At 41.8% G+C, this 17531-nt stretch overlaps 1 protein-coding gene across 1 annotated transcript in view; it reads right to left on the minus strand.

The window, feature by feature from the left end:
* dazl (deleted in azoospermia-like) overlaps positions 1 to 17531 on the minus strand; it is a 114742-nt gene that overhangs the window by 63470 nt on the left and 33741 nt on the right. Inside the window, exon 4 of the mRNA XM_087987766.1 lies at positions 13775 to 13829. Within this exon, the coding sequence (XP_087843892.1) occupies positions 13775 to 13829 (55 nt within the window). The remainder of the gene's footprint in view (positions 1 to 13774; positions 13830 to 17531) is intronic.

A 17531-nucleotide genomic window follows, 5' to 3' on the forward strand; every position in this document is an offset into this window, starting at 1 on the left:
AACTGGTCACTGACTTCAGGAACAACATGGAGAGCACACCCCTCGCAGTGGGATGAGGTGGAGATGGTTGAGAACTTAAAGTTTCTAGGAGTAAATATCAACAAGCTCTCCTGTCCATCCAAGTCAATGCTATTGTCAAGAAAACACACCAATGCCTCTACTTTCTTAGAAGGCAAATGAAATTAGAAGGCATGTCTGCAATGACTCTTACCAATTTTTAATTATGTACCACAGAAAACATCTTATTCAGACGGATTAAAGCTTGGTATGGCAACTGCTTTGCCCCAGACTGCAAGGTATTACAGCCCAGGCCAACAATCAAACTCTTTTTATATTTCCCGCTGCCTCAGGAAAGCAGCCAACTGAATCAAAGACCCCTCCCTCCCCAGTCAGTTACTCTCCCCTCTATGCACCAGGCAAAAAAATACAAAAATTTCAAAACGTTTACATGTAGTTCTGGGATAACGCGCGTTTCAGCTGCACCATTTGGCTATAACATCACTGAAGAATTAGGGAATGGTACTTTGGAGAACACTCATCTCCATCGGCAATAAAAGGAGGTGGTAAGAGAACTCAGGAGAGGTTATTAAAATCTCCAGCACAGACATAAATAGGACAGTGTGTGGAAAGAGTTATCAGTCAAATTTCAAGCACGCCAGACAAACATATCAAAAAGAGGGATGGTTAATACAGGACTGAAGGTGTTATATCTGAACACATTCAGGATAGGGAATAAGGTCAATGAGCTTGTGGTGCAGATAGAAATTGTCAGGTACGATGTGGTGGGCATCATGGAGACGTGGCTGCAGGACGAACAGCATTTGGAGTTGAATATTCAAGGATACGCATCTTATCGAAAAGATAGGCAGATGGGCAGAGGGGCGGGGTTGCCATTATTAGCAAAAATGAAATGAAATCAATAGTAAGAAATGAAGTATGATCAGATGGCATAGAATCTGTGTGGGTGGAATCGAGGAACCACAGAAGTTGAAAGACCATAGTTGGAGTTGCGGGTATGTTCACCGAACTGGGAAGTTGACGTGCAGACATTTCGTCCCCTGTCTAGGTGACATCTTCAGTGTTTGAGAGCCTCTGGTAAAGCACTGCCGTATTGTCTCTTCTGGAATTTATTTGGTTCAGTTCCTGCTGCTTCCAGTTGCTAGTTGTAGTGGCTGGTATACTGGGTCCAGGTGCTTGCTGATGGAGTCCATTGATAAGTGCCATGAAATTATCTGACTGATCTCGGTTTGGCTCGTGCTATGGTCATCGTGTTGTCCCAGTCAAATTTGCAGCCCATCATATGTACGTGTGGCTAAGACTGAGAGCTGACTGTGGCATTTAGTGACTGGTTGTTGTTCATGGATGCAGATTGCTAGTGAACTGTTTGCTCCATATAGTGTTGTGTGCAGTTTTTGCATATGTCTTACACATGGTGAGTATTGGGTCTTTGGTCCTGTTCAGTTGGAGCATGGTTGTCAGTTGATGAGCTGTCATGAATCACAGTGGTCGGAGAAGTTTGACGGTCAGTTCAGAGATGTTTTTATGTAAGGTAGCGTGGCTAGTGAGTTAGGTCATGGTACATCCTCATCACGTTGTCTGTCTGCTAGGCATTTGCGGATGAAGTTGCAAAGATATCAGTTCTTGCTATAAGCCCAGAGATGGGTGAGCCCACAGATGTGCCACTGATCTGTTCATATATTTGGTTGTTGAATGTGAAGTGTGCCATCAAGCACACTTATAATCGGAGTATGCATTCCTAGTTGATCGGTTTCCCATCATGTTGTCTGTTCTGCTTATCCAGGAGATTAGCTATTGTCTCCCTGGCTAGAGTTTGTCAATTGAAGTAATCAGTGCAGTTACATCAAATGAGACCAATGCTTCATCCTTGTCTACATTTATGTTCTAGATCTTGTCTAGGAAGTCCTATAATGATTGTATGGAATGCTTGGATCCAATGATAAAGATGCTGCAGTTTCTGTTGAAGTTATTTTGCCAGTTTATGCAATGGAGTTCCAGGGAGTGCTGTAATGAGTCCGAGCGGTATGTCTGCTTTGTGTACTTTGGGTAATCCACAAAATCTTGGGGTGTTGTTGCTTTCTAAGTCAAGCAGAGGGTTACAGATCCTAAGAAAAGAAGCGACAGGTTTAGACAGAGGATCTGAATTAGCACAGGCTTGGAGGGCCAAAGGGTCTGTTCCTGTGCTGTAATTTTCTTTGTATAAGATAAAATAGGGTAAAGTCAGCAGTGTTTCATAAAAGGAAGGCCTCTCTATGACTCTATATGTATGCACAAAATGACCAAGTCAGTGAAATTTAATTGTGACAATTAAGTGAGTGCCATTTACTCTGTTCATCTTAACCAGAAGGCATTGACATAACTCCAGAGGTCAGTATCCTGTCACCAAGTCTCTTTTTCATTTAGTGTAAACAGTTTTTGACTTAGTACTGCTTCAGAGTAAGGTACCAGAGTGTCTGTATCTTTGATACTCACCTTTTTATGTCATCCAGGAGTCCACTGAATGGACCAGATTAACAGATCCAATCAGTGAACTCATTGTCTGAGGCCCAGCTAGCTGACCTGGTTACAATCACTATATCCCTCCAAGTTCATAGACAGAGGACATGTATTTTTTTGCAGAGCCTCCTGGGGAGTTTTAGTACCAGGTCAGTTTCCTCCAACTCAGCGCCTGATATGGGTGGCATATAACAAAAAGGAGCCTGCCTCTGTAGAATTTCATTCTCCTTTTCTGGTGACCAAGGCTACTTCATCATGCCCATTTTGGATTCAGAGAACTTGACAACACTGAGTGGATGTACTCACATGTTCCAGCAGCCTTTCTGAAGGTTCAGAGGGGCAGGACACATTTTACTCCCACAGTCTGCGAATTCACAGCTTTCATATGGTTCATATCTTGTTCAGGACCGTCACGTTTACCCAAATTTTATATGTCACTGGTCTAGACCTCATGCCAACCATGTATCTTAGCCTTGTGGGGTCATTTCTGTGATTCCATGCCAAAACTTTGTCCTCTGTGTTACACATGACTATCCAAAGACCATTTAAATGCCCTTAAAGTTGGCGAGTCTACTACTGTTTCAGGCAGTGTGTTCCACGCACCTACTAGTCGGAGTGAAGAAGCTACCTCTGACATCTGTCCTATATCTATGACCCCCAATTTAAAGCTATGCCCCCTTATTCAAGCCACCACCATCTGAGGAAAAAGGCCCTCACTGTCCACCCTATCTAACCCTCTGATTGTATGTCTCAATTAAGTCATCTCTCAACCTTCTTCGCTCTAACGAAAACAGCCTCCAGTCCCTCAGCTTTTCCTCAGAAGGCCTTCCCTATCAGGAAACACGCTAGTAAATCTCCTCTGAACCCTTGCCAAAACCTCCACATCCATCCTATAATGCGCTAACCAGTACTGAAAGCAATTACTCCAAGTGCGGCTGCAACAGAACTTTGCACAGCTACATGACCTCATGGTTCTGAAACTCAATCCCTCTATGAATAAAAGTTAACACACCATATGCATTCCTAACAACCCTATCAACCTGGGTGGAAACTTTCAAGGATTTATGTACATAGAGACACCAAGCTCTGTCTACTCATTGACACTACTAAGAATCTTACCATTAGCCTAGTATTCTGCATTCCTGTTGCTCATTCCAAAGTTAATCACCTCACACTTTCCCACATTAAACTCCACTTGCCAACTCTCAGCCCAGCTCTGCAGCTTAGCTATGTCTCTCTGTAATCTACAGCATCATTTAGCACTGTCTGGAAATTACTAACCCATTCTTCGACACCCTCATCCAGGGTCATTTATAAAAATGACAAACAGCAATGGCCCCAAAAAAGATCCTAGCAGCACACCACTGGTAACTGAGCTCCAGGATGAACATTTCCCATTAACCACCACTCTGTCTTTGTTTAGCTCGCTAATTTCTGATCCAAACGGCTAAATTTCCCTCAATTCCATGCGTCCATATTTTGTGCAATGGCCTACCATGGGGAGCCGTATCAAATGCCTTATTGAAATCCACATATGCCACATCAACTGCTTTACCCTCATCCACCTGTTTGGACACCTTCTCAAAGAACTCAAATGTTTGAGGGGCACAACCTACCCTTCACAAAACAGTGTTGACTATGCATAATCAAATTATTCCTTTATAGAGGATCTAAATCTCCTCTCTTATAACCCTTTCCAAGATTTTACCCACTACCGCAGTAAGGCTCACAGGTCTATAATTACCAGGGTTGTCTCTACTCCCCTTCTAAAACAGGGGGCCAACATTTGCTATCCTCCAGTCTTCTGGCACTATTCCTGTAGACAATGACGACAAAGATCAAAGCCAAAGGCTCAACAATTTCCTCCCTGGCTTCCCTGAGAATCCTAGGATAAATCCCATCCGGCCCAGGGGACTTATCTATTTTCACACTTTCCAGAATTGCTAACACCTCCTCCTTCTGAACCTCAATCCAGTTTAGTGTAGGTACCGTGGATCTCAGTCTTCTCCTTGATCACAGTCTTTTTTTTTTAGTGTGAATACTGACAAAAACAAGATTCATTTAGCACTTCCCCTATCTCCTCTGACTCCACAACTTACATCAATCAAAGATAGTAGTGGGAAGATCAGGGCCATTCTTTTATTCCTGACATACCTAAAGAAAGCTTTAGGGTTTTCCTTGATCCTATCCGCCAATGACATCTTCAGTCTGGAAACTTCTGAATGGCCCTGAAGGAGTTCAGCCAGTATTTGACGGCAACATTTACTCAGAACAATCCTTCTTGCTCCCCATAACAATATGCCATCCTCTACTGTTAGCTTGTCTCTCCAGTTCCAAGAAGGTTTTAATTATAGTTGTGACAGTCCTTTGCTTTACCCCATCAATATCAGTTGTTTCAGTTTTGAAAGGACTGGATCTGTGTGTCCAAAGTCAGATGCTGCCAGTCAAAGCTGACAATATGTCCAAAATATTTAATATCATTACAGGCTCTTCCACTGGGGATACCACCAGTGGTGTAACTGCGAATAGGAGGCAGTTCAATGCATCCATATTCATTACTCAGCCTCCCAGAGGATGATGTTCTAACTCATAGTTAGAAGCACTGAGTACAGTCCACATTGAACATGGCACAAAGCTTTGGATTGCACTGTCTTGTCCTCTTCAAGCACACCTAGCAGGTGTTTGTGGTCCATGATTATCACAAATTTTCATATATTAAAAGGAGTTGATGACATTTCTTGACTCCAAATATGACTCCCAATCCTCCTTTGACTAGCTAGGCATATTTACGCGCTGCATTAGCCGAAGTCTTGGATACAAAGTATAGGGTGTTCCCCTCCATTGGACCACCTCAGAGTTAATACAACTTTGTTGCTGTACAGGGAGGCATCCTATGTCAATACTAGATTTTTCTTGGGATCATGGCTTGCAAACACTTGAGGATGCTAGCTGTTTCTTTACTTCCTGGAATGCTCAGGCTTGTATATGCTGCCATTTCCAAGGCTGACCCATTTTTGAGAGTTGATACAAAGATGCCAGGATGGATGCCAAGATCATGTATGACTTTCCAGAATAATTTACCAGCCCAAGAAATAACCTAAACTCCTGGACAGACATGGGAGCCAGGGCACCTTTACACTGCCTTAACTTTATCTTCAAATGCCATAACCCTGCCTTATCAACACTGTCCTAAGTAGGTCACTTGTGAGGTCTAGAACACATTATTCCCTTCTCAGGCATACGCCTGCTTTCAGAAAACACCTTAGGATGATATCAAGGTGTTCATTATTAGTGTTCGTTGCTATTAGGACATTATATAGGTAAAAGACAACCTGAGGTAGACCTTGTAAAACATTTCCATCATCTACTAAAAAACTGACAGGCTGATGATACCTCAAATGGCAGTCTCATACAAATACAGGCCCTTATGTATATTACTTGCAGCATTCTTCTGGGAATTCTCGCTAAATGGCATCCAACTTCATGAAGGACTGCATCCCCTGCCATCTTTGGTACACAAATCCGCTATGTGAGGGATTAGGTATTTACTGCAAAAAGCGATTTACTGTTTGTTTAAAATCCACACAAAGGCGAACCGACCCATCAGGCTTCAAAATCAATATGCCCGGTGCTGCCCATTCCACAAATTGGGCTGCTGTGATTATTCTTTCACTTCTCAGCCTTCTGATTTCTGCCTCTATTTTTGCCCTTAAGGCAAACAGCACTGAGTGGGCCTTGCAGAATTGTGGAACAGCTTCCTTGTCAAAACACAAGGTAGCCTTACTCCTCTGATAGACCTTTGATCTTCCTGGATTAGTGGTGCTGGAAGAGCACAGCAGTTCAGGCAGCATCCGAGCAGCAGTAAAATCAACATTTCGGGCAAAAGCCCTTCATCAGATCTTCCTGGAAGACTTCTGGGTATTTAATTAGGACTTCACTCAGCCTTACGGGCAGAAGTCAGAGCACCTGGAAATGAACGAATGAGTAAAACAGTCCAATTTGTAGAACAGTCAGCACCAGTCATATTAATTCTGGAACACAATGAGTCAGTTCAAAAATATAGCCCTCCCTGATATGCTCAACGTATTTTACACTCTGTTCGAACAAAAGACCAGCAAAATGGTGTCACCTGCACCACCAGCCTCCGATGCATCTACTCCCTCAGTCACTACTGCAGTCGTCAGATCAGCCTTCAAGAGTGAACTCACTGAAAGCATTGGCCCAGGTGGAGTGCCTGGCTGTGTACACCAGCTGGCTGGAGTATTCGCTGACATCTTTAATCTCTCCTTGCTACAATGTGAAGTCCCCATTTGCTTCAAGACCATCATCCTGGTACCAAAGAAAACACATGCAATGTGCCTCAATAACTACTGCCTAATGGTTCGGACCTCCATAATTATAAAGTGTTTTGCGAGGTTAGTCATGGCTCATGTCAACTCTAGCCTCCCAACCTGGCTTGATCCCTTGCAATTCATTTACCATTGCAACAGGTCCAACGCAGACGCCATCTTCTTGGCCCTACACTCATCCCTAGAATATCTGGAATACAAGGATACCTACATCAGGCTCGTACTTATTGACTGCAGCTCCGCCTTCAAAACTATAATTCCAACCAAATTAATCTCCAGACTCCGAGACCTAGGTCTCTATTCCAACCACTGCAACTGGATCCTGACCCCAGATCCCAGTGAGAATAAGCAACACCATCTCCACGACAATGCTCAACACTAACATCATGTTAGACTGTGTGCTCAGCCCATTATACTCCCTGTACACTTGCAGCCGCGTGGCCAAATTTCGTCCAAACTCCATTTACAAGTTTGCTGATAACACCACCATTGTCGATCAGATCTCAAACAATGAGACAGAATCCAGCAAAGAGAGAGTGTGCTCGGTGGCATGATATAAAAAACAAATCTTTCCCTCAATATCAGCAAAACTGAAAGAGCTGATCATAGACTTTAGGAAACAAGGAGAGCACATCCCTATTTATATGAATAGAGCGGAGATGAAGACAGTTAAGAGCCTCAATTTCCTAGGTGCGACGATTACAGATCTGTCCTGGACCAACCACGTTGATGCAACGGTCAAGGTGGCACAATGATGACTCTTCCTCCTCTGGAGGCCAAGGAAATTCAGCATGTCCATAAGGATACTCCAACTTCTTCAGATGCACCATAGAAAGCATTCAATCTGGATGCATCACGGCTTGGTATAGCAAGTACTCTGCCCAGGACTATAAGAAACTGGAATTGTGACACAGCCCAGTCCATCACACAAGCCAACCTTCCACCCATTGACTTCATGTACACTTCTCGTCACCTCAAAAAGGCAGCCAAAGTAATCAAAGACCCGTCCCACCCTAGTTATAGTTTTTGGCAACCTCGTTCATCACGCAGAAAATACAAAAGCTGAAACACACAAACCAACAGGTTCAACAACAGCTTCTTTCGATATTTGACTTCTGAATGGATCTCTCAAATCTCATGCTGATCCTGCTTTTTGCACAATTTTGTGTAACTTTGTATTCCTTGCTCTGTTCTATCATCCTACGATCTTTCTACGGCATGATCTGCCTGTACTACAAACAAAACAATACCTAGGTACATGTGACAATAAATCAACCCATTCATTTTCTAATTGAGAAGCATTCTTCCAGTTGAGGTGAATCTCTCTCAAACAAGTTTTGCCCTATCAGTCTCAGGACTGATAACTGACCAGATGCTTTTCAGAAGAGATCGGAACTGAAGTTACATTTTTATTCTGTAAAGATTCCGGTACAGGTCCTCAGCCTGGTCAAGGCCTTGTGCAAAGTTAAATGCTGGCATCTAAAGTCAGTGTTATTAAACACTGGTTCCGTGACCACTGATACAGACGGCGTCGACTTCCATGTGAAATGCATGATTATTTAACTGAATGCTTATCTTGATTGGTTCCGATTTTGATGTTGCTAAGTAACTTAACTGTTCCAAATCAGATGCAGGTGAATTCACCAGGATATGAACTGCCCTGAATACCAGCCAGAGTTATTTTACTCAATTTAGATGTATAGGACTCTTGTGCTGTTGAGTCCATAATATTGGCAACACAACAATGGCTTACCGGCCCACATCTTAAAGAAAATTTTAACCTTTTGGGGTATTGTTATGGGCTGACCTACAGTCCTTCTGATCAGAGTATGTCCTGAGTGAGGTTAAGCAATTGTCTGCACTCAAGTGGTGATCCCCAAGCTCAGACTGACAATGGTCCCCTGCAACCCATATGCTTCACTTGCTGCATTTTCCATTGCTAAAGCTAGATCTAGTGCCTGTTGAAGTCCAGTTAAGCTTCAAGCTAGTAGGATTTTTTTTTACTCCATAGTTACATCATTAATTCCACATATCAGTCAGTCTTGCCTTGTCTTGTCTTAAACATCTCATTCAAGGGTTAAACCAATGTCACAGGCTTCTGCCAATCATCTTAATCTCGTCAAAAATCTCTATGGATTACCCTGGATCTCAAATTACTGAATAAAAGTGGTAGCGTCTCAGAATTAGAGGTAACTTAGGGTCATAATATTCCTTAACTAGGTCCATCAATTGTTGAAATGTTTTAGTATCTGGTGCCATAGGGAACATTAGTCTCCTGAAAAAAAAAGCTGTCACACCACAGGCTGTTAGGAGAATTACTCACTTTTCACCTGCCAAAGCATTGCTTGCACAGAAAAGATAATGCATTCTTTCCACATACTGTGTCCAGTCCTTGGAAGCAAATTTAATGAGTCAAGCTTCTTAAACAAAATGATATAAGAAATGCGTACCTGAATTCTGACTGCTGCAAGAGTGTTTCTTCAGGATCATGCTTTACTCCTGTCGCCACTGAAATAACTGCCAGAGGCTGGTATCTTGTCACAAAGTCTCACTTTTCTTTAAATATGAACAATCGATGAATTTAATTCTGCCTCTTTCAGAGTCATTTACTAGAGTGTTAGTATCTCTGACACGCATTCTTTTTGAGAGTTAGCGATGGCTCCCTGATTGGACTAGATTAACAACTCCAATTAGTGAACTCATTTGATGACGTCCAGCTGGCTGACCTTATTGCAAGCATTACAGGTGTATTGTAGTCTTAGAGTGCATTGCTAAATCTTCAAACTGATATTTCTCTACTGGAGAGCAATAAACTGAAGCTGGCCCACAAGCTAGATCGTGAAGAAAGGAAACACACTGCCTCCACTGCAAATGATAGAATTCATCCCTGCACAAGTTCGAATGGAGCAGTCTCTCTCAAGACCTTGAGATTCTAACTTCAAAGGTCAAAAATCATACAACCTTGTCCAAACCCGTCCGATACCGGCACCTCCACATCTTAACTTAAAAAACATCAAACAAGAGCATGTTAGCATGCCTTAGCTGCAGCAGCAGAATTGCATTATGTATGGTGTGACCGGAAGTGTAAAGCATCATAGTTACACAAGGTTAACTGAACATAGGCGTAAAAAATTGTGTTATGAACCTTCATCGCTTTCAGGGTTGAAAAATTAATATTTACTCCTTTTTATCAGTTTCCCTAGTTATTCATCCTTGGGATACCTGGAATTCCAAAAGACATTCAATAAGCTGTCACAGAAAAATATTATTGGCAAAGTAAGGGCTCATGGAACTACAGGAAACAAATTAGCATGGATAAAAGATTGGTTAATGAACTGAGGGCAAAGACCAGCATAACTGGGGCATTATGAAGTTGTTAGACTGTGCACTGAGATCCAAGCATAGTCTCACTAAAAGGGCTATACATTTGTATCCAAATTTATTTATTCCTGTAGTCCAATTCCCATGCAAAAGGGAAGTCTAGTAAGAGTCAGTGCGGGGGCCTCAATTGTACACAATGTATGAATACCTTTGGTACACTGCTCCCCATCTCTGTCTAACGTTGCTGACAATAAATAGCTAAGTAGAAATGTAAACCAGTCAAAAAGGGCATAGTGAGGTACACAGGTGTGTAGGCAGGTTAAGTGAGCAAGGCAATAAAAAGACAAACAAACGTTTCAAAGTGAGAGCTTATGCAATTTGATAGGGAGATTACAAAAGCAGATCGGTTTTCAAAAAGTTGCGGCATTTTAGATACAGATAGTTAAAGAAACTCAAGTGTGGCCTCATAAGGAACACAAAATGTTAGCAGCCTGATGCAGCAATCAATCAGGAACAATGTCATGATAACGTCATTTCATGGGGATTGGAGTATAGGAACAAATATCTTGCTACAAATACATAGTGCTTTGTTAAGGCCACACATAGACCATTGGGCAGTTATGATCACCATATTTAAGGAAAGCTGTATTTGCTTTTGATGAAGTACACTGATGGCTCATCGCAGTTCCATGATCACAGTAGGAATTCCTTGGGGTCACACCCTCGGCCCAATCACCTTCAGTTAGTTCAATGACTTTTCCTTCAACATAATGTCAGAAGTGGAGCTGTTTGCTGATGATTACACAATGTTTAACACTGTTCATGACTAATTGAGTACTAAGCAGCTTGTGTGTATTCCAACATCCAGGTTAGGATGTGCTAGGCAATGACCAGCTCCAACAAGACAGTCAAACTAATGCACCTCAATGGTCAATGGCATCACCAGTAATGAAGCCCTTATAAGTATCCTGGGCATTATCACTGATTATAAATTGAACTGAACCAACTGTAAAAATGGAGTATCTACAAGAGCAGATCACAGGTGAGGAATTCTGCAGAGAGAGACTTGCCTCCTGACACCATTTATAAAAAGATACCAGTCAGGACTGTGAAGGAAAACTCTTGACCTTCCAAGAGGAATCCAGCTCTAACAATAAAGAAAACTGACACCATCCAAGATAAAGCTTGATTGGCAACCCATCCACCACCTTTAAATACGTATACCCTTAAATGGTAGTGTGCACCATCTAAACAATGCACTGCAGCAACTCAGTAAGGGTACTTCAACAGTACAATCCAAACCCACAATCTCTGCTAATTCGAAGAACAATTCCACAGACACATGAATACTAAAGATGCTAGTTAGGTCACACAGATGGAATACTGCGCAGTCCACTTGTAGATCACTTAGTGTGGAAACAGGCCCTTCAGCCCAAGTCCACACCGACCCTCCGAAGAGCAACCACTTCACCTAACACTACGGGCAATTTAGTATAGCCAATTCACCTAACCTACACATTTTTGGACTGTGGGAGGAAACCGGAGCACTGGAAGGAAACCCACGCAGACACAGGGAGAATGTGCAAGCTCCACACAGACTGTTGCCTGAGGCGGGAATTGAACTCTGGTCTCTGGCGCTGAGAGGCAGCAGTTCTAACCACTGTGCCACTGCTTGTCACATTACAGAAATAATGGAAATATTGCAGAGGAGATTCACCAGAATGTTGCTTGGACTGAAACATTAGTTACGAAAGTAGATAAAATGGCTGGGATTGGTTTTTCTTATAGGCAGTTGGGATCAGAGTGGTGCTGGAAAAGCACAGCAGGTCAGGCAGCATCTGAGAAGCAGGAAAATCGATGTGAAACGTCGATTTTCCTGCTCCTCAGATGCTGCCTGACCTGCTGTGCTTTTCCAGCACCACTCTGATCTAAACTCTGGTTTCCAGCATCTGCAGTCCTCACTTTTGCCTAATTGATTTTTTTCTTATAGGGAGACAAGACAGAGAGGGTTCCAAATTATGAAGGGCATAACTTGGGTATATTGGAAAAAACTAAGTGGAGGGATCAATAACCAGAGACCATAGATTTATGACAAAAGGCAGGAGAAGATTTAAAAGGAAGAGATTTTTTTAACTTGGAGGGCAGCAGGTATCTGGAACTCTCTGCTGAAAGGATGGCAGAGATGGGACCCAGTACAACATGCAAGTTGTGTGCTACTGACCAAGTGTCAGCAAATGGGACTTGAGTCGATAGGTGTTTAATGCCTGATGTGGACTCGAATGGGCCTAAGACTTTCTCTCCATGCTGTAAAATTCTAGACTAATTCTTGTGCAAGCCACAAACCATCCTAACTTGAAACTGCAGCGCCATGCCTTAAGTTGGTCAAAATCCTGGAACTCACTTCCAAACAGCACAGTAGGTTTCCAAACAGCAACTGGAGCTATACCTCATTTAAGTAACTAAACTGTCTTGAGAGAGTTACCTGCAACTAAACAAACTCAAAGTAAAAGGTCAGTACAATGAAGTAGATTTCCCCATGCATCTTGGCTTATGCTGTCCTCAAAATGAAAATTTTGAAGTTATGCTTAATTTTTGTAAAAAACACAATGAGGTCCCAGTTGGAGTAGTGTGCCCATTCTGGCCACCATACTTTATGATGGATGCCAAAGCCTTGGCAAAGGTGCAGAGGAAATTTATTTTTAAAATATAGAAACCACGTAATTGAGGTCATTTTTGCAAGAGCAGTCCTTTGAGGAGAGAATTGACAGGCATGTTCAAATTTATGAAGTGGTTTAGAAGGGTTTTCAAAATACATTTCCAGAACACGAGGATCAGTAATCAAAGGATCCAAGCTTAAGATAATTAGCAAACAAAAACTAGAGACTCTTTTTCTAGAGAAAAAAAAATTAGGTGTGGAGCATTAGCTCTGAAAGAGTGATGAAAACAGACTCAAACATTGTCTTTTGTAAAAGACAATGTGATAAATACTTGGGAGAATATTTTGCAGGGCTATATGAAAATAAAAACAGGAAATGGGATAAAATGGACAGCATTTTCAGGTGGCTAGCAGTGTCATAATGAACAGTCCCTTAAGGTATCAAAATCCTTTCTAAAAAGGAAGAAATCTGAGTCATCCTGGTTTTAGATTACATATGAAGCTGAATTCCTCTTCCTAAATTAATTTCTATCTGATAGAAAGGCCAGTTCCTTCTGAAAAAAAATTGAGATGAGCTTATACATTCCCTCATAAATACATCAAAGGGCATTGTGGGAAACTCCCACCAGAATTTGGATATAATTTCCTTTTATATAAAAAATGACAAATTGATCAAATTAAAATTTTCTTGCTACCATTTTTGGCCTCTAATCTCAAGTCTGAGTCCGCAGAGGAAGCAAGTTCAAAGTAAAATTATTTGAAGATTGTATGGAAGTATATCTTGATGAGGATGGCATTGGAAAATATTAAACCAAACAACAAGCATTTCAATGTTATAGTAATTTTCCAAAAGAAATCAACAAGTCTTCGGCTTTTTAAACCACAGTTAATTGTTAATATTATGGTTATTTTTAAAGGAACAAAATCCACTTACTTCAGAAATAATCTTCTGTATATCCACATCATTGTGAAATGAGACAAAGCCATATCTGAACATAAAAATACATACAACATGAGAAGGAAAGGACTGGCATTGTTATTGCACTATTCACAACATCAGGACATATCACGGCCAATTAGGTATTTTGAAATGAAAACAGAAAAAATGCTGGCAATTACAGCAGGCAGCATCTGTGGAGAGAGAGAGAATTAACATTTTAGGTAAATAATAGTTTGTCAGAGCTGGGGGAAAAAACATTAGATAGGTAAAACAGGTTTTAATAAAACAGGGAAAAGGTACAGGGGATGAATAAGAGGGGAGAAAACAAGCAAAGTGACAAAGATATGCAGAGAGGCAGCATAAATGGAAATTGCACAATTACCAACAGTTATCATCTGAGAAATGTTGGGGGCGGAGTGTGCAGCGACTATGTCCTGAAACGGTTTCAACAGAGTAATGTCTGGATATAAAATGCCCAAATGAAAAGGTCAGATGAGACTATATTGATCTTCATTAGAAGTCTAAGAGACAATGGGGGCCAGGGTATAGGTGAAGCAAAAAATTAAAATGACAGAAATAGCTGGAAGCTCAGGTCACACTTGTAGACTGCATGGTAGTGTTCCAAAAGGCAGTAACCCAATTTGTTTAGTCTGTTCATACTGTAAGCTACACATAAAAGACCTGCATTTATAAAGTTTGCTTCATAACGACCAAAGAACTTTCTAGCCAATTCAGCAGCTCTGAACTACAGTTATTGTTCTAATATAGGAAAGACCGAATTCAACCTACATGCAGTGCAAATGTCCTATAATATAATAACGACTAGTCATTTAGTAGTACAGAAATTAAATATTGTTTAAAAAAGAAGTTTTGTCAAAGCTTTTCATCCTGCATCATCAGGACAATTCTCAAGGAGACTGCTGATTGGTTGGCTAGTAAGCTCACTAGAAATGGCGTTGCAACAGAGAATATGCCAGTTCATGATGACTGATAGTCAATTATAGAGTCACAAAGGTGTATAGTACAGAAACAGACCCTATGGTCCAATTCGTCCATGCCCAGATAACCTAATTTAATCTAGTCCAATTTGCCAGCACTTGACCCATATCCCTCTAAACCCTTCCTATTCATATACTCATCCAGATGCCTTTTAAATGGTGCAATTATACCAGCCTCTATCACTTTCTCTGGCAGCTCATTCCACACACTCACTACCCTCTGCATGAAAACGTTGCCCTTTAGGTCCCTTTTAAACCTTTCCCCTCTCACCCTCAACCTATACCCTCTCATTCTGGACTCGCCCACCCCAGGGAAAAGACCTTGTCTATTTATCCTAGCCATGTCCCTCATGATTTTATAAACTCTATACGGTCACCTCTCAGCCTCCAATGTTCCGGGCAAAACAGCCGCAGCTTATTCAGTCTCTCCAGCAACTCCCTATAGTTTCAATCCTCTAACCCTGGCAACATCCTTGTAAATCTTTTCTGAAACTTTTCTGATCACAACATTCTGCTCCCAGACTTGCTGAGTTTTCCAGCAATTTCTATTTCTGATTTCCAGCATCCATTTTTTGGGTTTTTTTTTGTTTAGTGATCTCTAAAACATTGGGAATAAAACTGTAGGGAATCTAATCTTAATCTAATCGAATCATGAGCTAAGACATTAAAACTGGATCAAAAATAATTACTTTTTTCCACTTTGGGCAAGAGCAAGATGGGATACACATACAATTAACCTAAGTGCAAAAATGGGAACACGACCAGAAGAACAAAATATTCAATGCAAAGTTAGGAACCACACAAGGTCCTGAAATAGCACTTAATTTGAAGTAAAGATTGTCTTCAGTAAGGAAACTTCAGCCACTACTGGAGTGTGGTGATGGATGAGACTTATTGAGGTTTTCAATTAAGGAAGTAGTGGAGATGTTTCAAGGACGTCATAGTGGGTAGGTGTAAAGGCTGCCCTTTGGTGTAAAATGGGGCAAAAAATCCCCATCATACACCCTGGACTAAAACCCTTTGAACTTGGGAAGGAGTTCATGGAATTCACATTTGAACTAAGATTCATTGAGCTCTCTGGCTGAGACAGACTAGGCAATATGCAAGCTGAGAGCCAGCTGTCTGGCACAAGAGTTTAGCTAAAGTTAAAGGAAGACGCCCACAAATGCCTCAGCTAAAGGCAATGAACACCAGCCTGCAGAACAAGCAACAGACATTCTGGAGCCTTCAAAATTACAAAGCCATTCAAGTTTTGATCAGTTTGCTCGGACAGAGATTCTCAACATTCCACACCATTGTACGACATGAAAACCTATCTGCCTCGAATTTGAAGGTCTTCACACTACCAGTAAAACTTTATCCTACATCTATCCAAGACAAATACTGAACATTCATAACTATTGGAAACCCATTAACTTTAAATCAGAGAAGCATTCATATCTCCTCTAATAATCAGGAGGCTCGTTCAGCCCCAAGAAGAGGAACAGCACCTCAGTAATCGAATCCAGATTTGATGGGAGATGAGGGGAACCAACATTCAGCATAGCTGGGGAGCTTCAATTCACAGAGTCAAGAGAATCAGCCACAGCCAGTCACAGTGAATCACAGACCATGCATCACAGATTCGGGAAAAGAGAGTAAACAATCTTCTCATCCATGAACCTCTGCGTTTCAACGAGAGGCGACCAGAGAGCAGAGAAACGACTGAAGCAGCACCAGCAACATCCACCACCGTCCAGGGCAACAGAAGCCACTTCAGGGGTCAGCATAAGGTCAGAGACCCTCTGTCCCAACTCCGATAGGGTAGGAAGGGTGGGCTTCGGAACCAATGGTGCAGGGCACCCCTGGGGAAGGGATGCAGGATAGGACTGTAGGATTAGTGTTTTCTCTTTCTCCTCCTTTTCCCATCACCCAGTAATTAAAAGCTCTAATTTTAAACCCACAGTACTAAGTCAGGGCTGAGGGGGTTAAATGGGGTGCCAGTTAGCTGTCATAAGTCTTACTTCACTTGATCCGTAATACTGAAATATTCATTTTTTTCAGTTATTGTACATTCTTTCAATTGGGCTTGTTTTAATAAAATCAGAATTTCCTTCGCCTCTGAAGCATCTGCCTCCTGTGTTTTTCACCACACCACATCTCACTACATAAGCCAACTGTCAGTACTAAGGAGCTGCTGCACAATAAACCAACCAGCACTCTGTACGTTTGTGAAATGGCGATTGTCTGATAGATGAATATGTTAAAGTGGCACAGGATGTCAGCAGAAACCCGACTGTAGAATGGAAGTCAAAACAGTTGAGATAGGGATACATCAGTTTTCTTGGATAGAACAAGCTGGTACAAATCAGTGCACTCAGGCAATCCCAATCTTGGAGCTTGAGGAGGAGCAGCAGCAAGCAGGCTGGACTGGGGAACGGACAGTCTCCAGAACAGGAGATGAATGAAAAGTTCACAAAAAAAAAGGAGTCAAAGAAATGATGGCATGGTATTAAGTGGTGGGGTCATGTTCCAAAATATTGCAAGAGTGGAATTAAGCCTTTACGAGAAGTGGGGTCTTTGGTAAACAATGGCGCTGCACTCGACAACAAGTCAAATGGTGACAGGGATGGACCTAATAAAACAGTGTTACAAGTTCAGAGAGACGTACGTTTCACAGGGGACCACTGAAGTGGAACTAGCTGATGAGAATTACCGATAGCATAATAAAAATATCCAAAAGGTAAGAGGCCAAACAAAGGGGTCTGGGTGGA

This window comes from Chiloscyllium plagiosum, unplaced genomic scaffold (assembly GCF_037043375.1).
Source record: "Chiloscyllium plagiosum isolate Xiang-an unplaced genomic scaffold, Cpla_swu_hap1 HiC_scaffold_5, whole genome shotgun sequence".
Classification (NCBI taxonomy): domain Eukaryota; kingdom Metazoa; phylum Chordata; class Chondrichthyes; order Orectolobiformes; family Hemiscylliidae; genus Chiloscyllium; species Chiloscyllium plagiosum.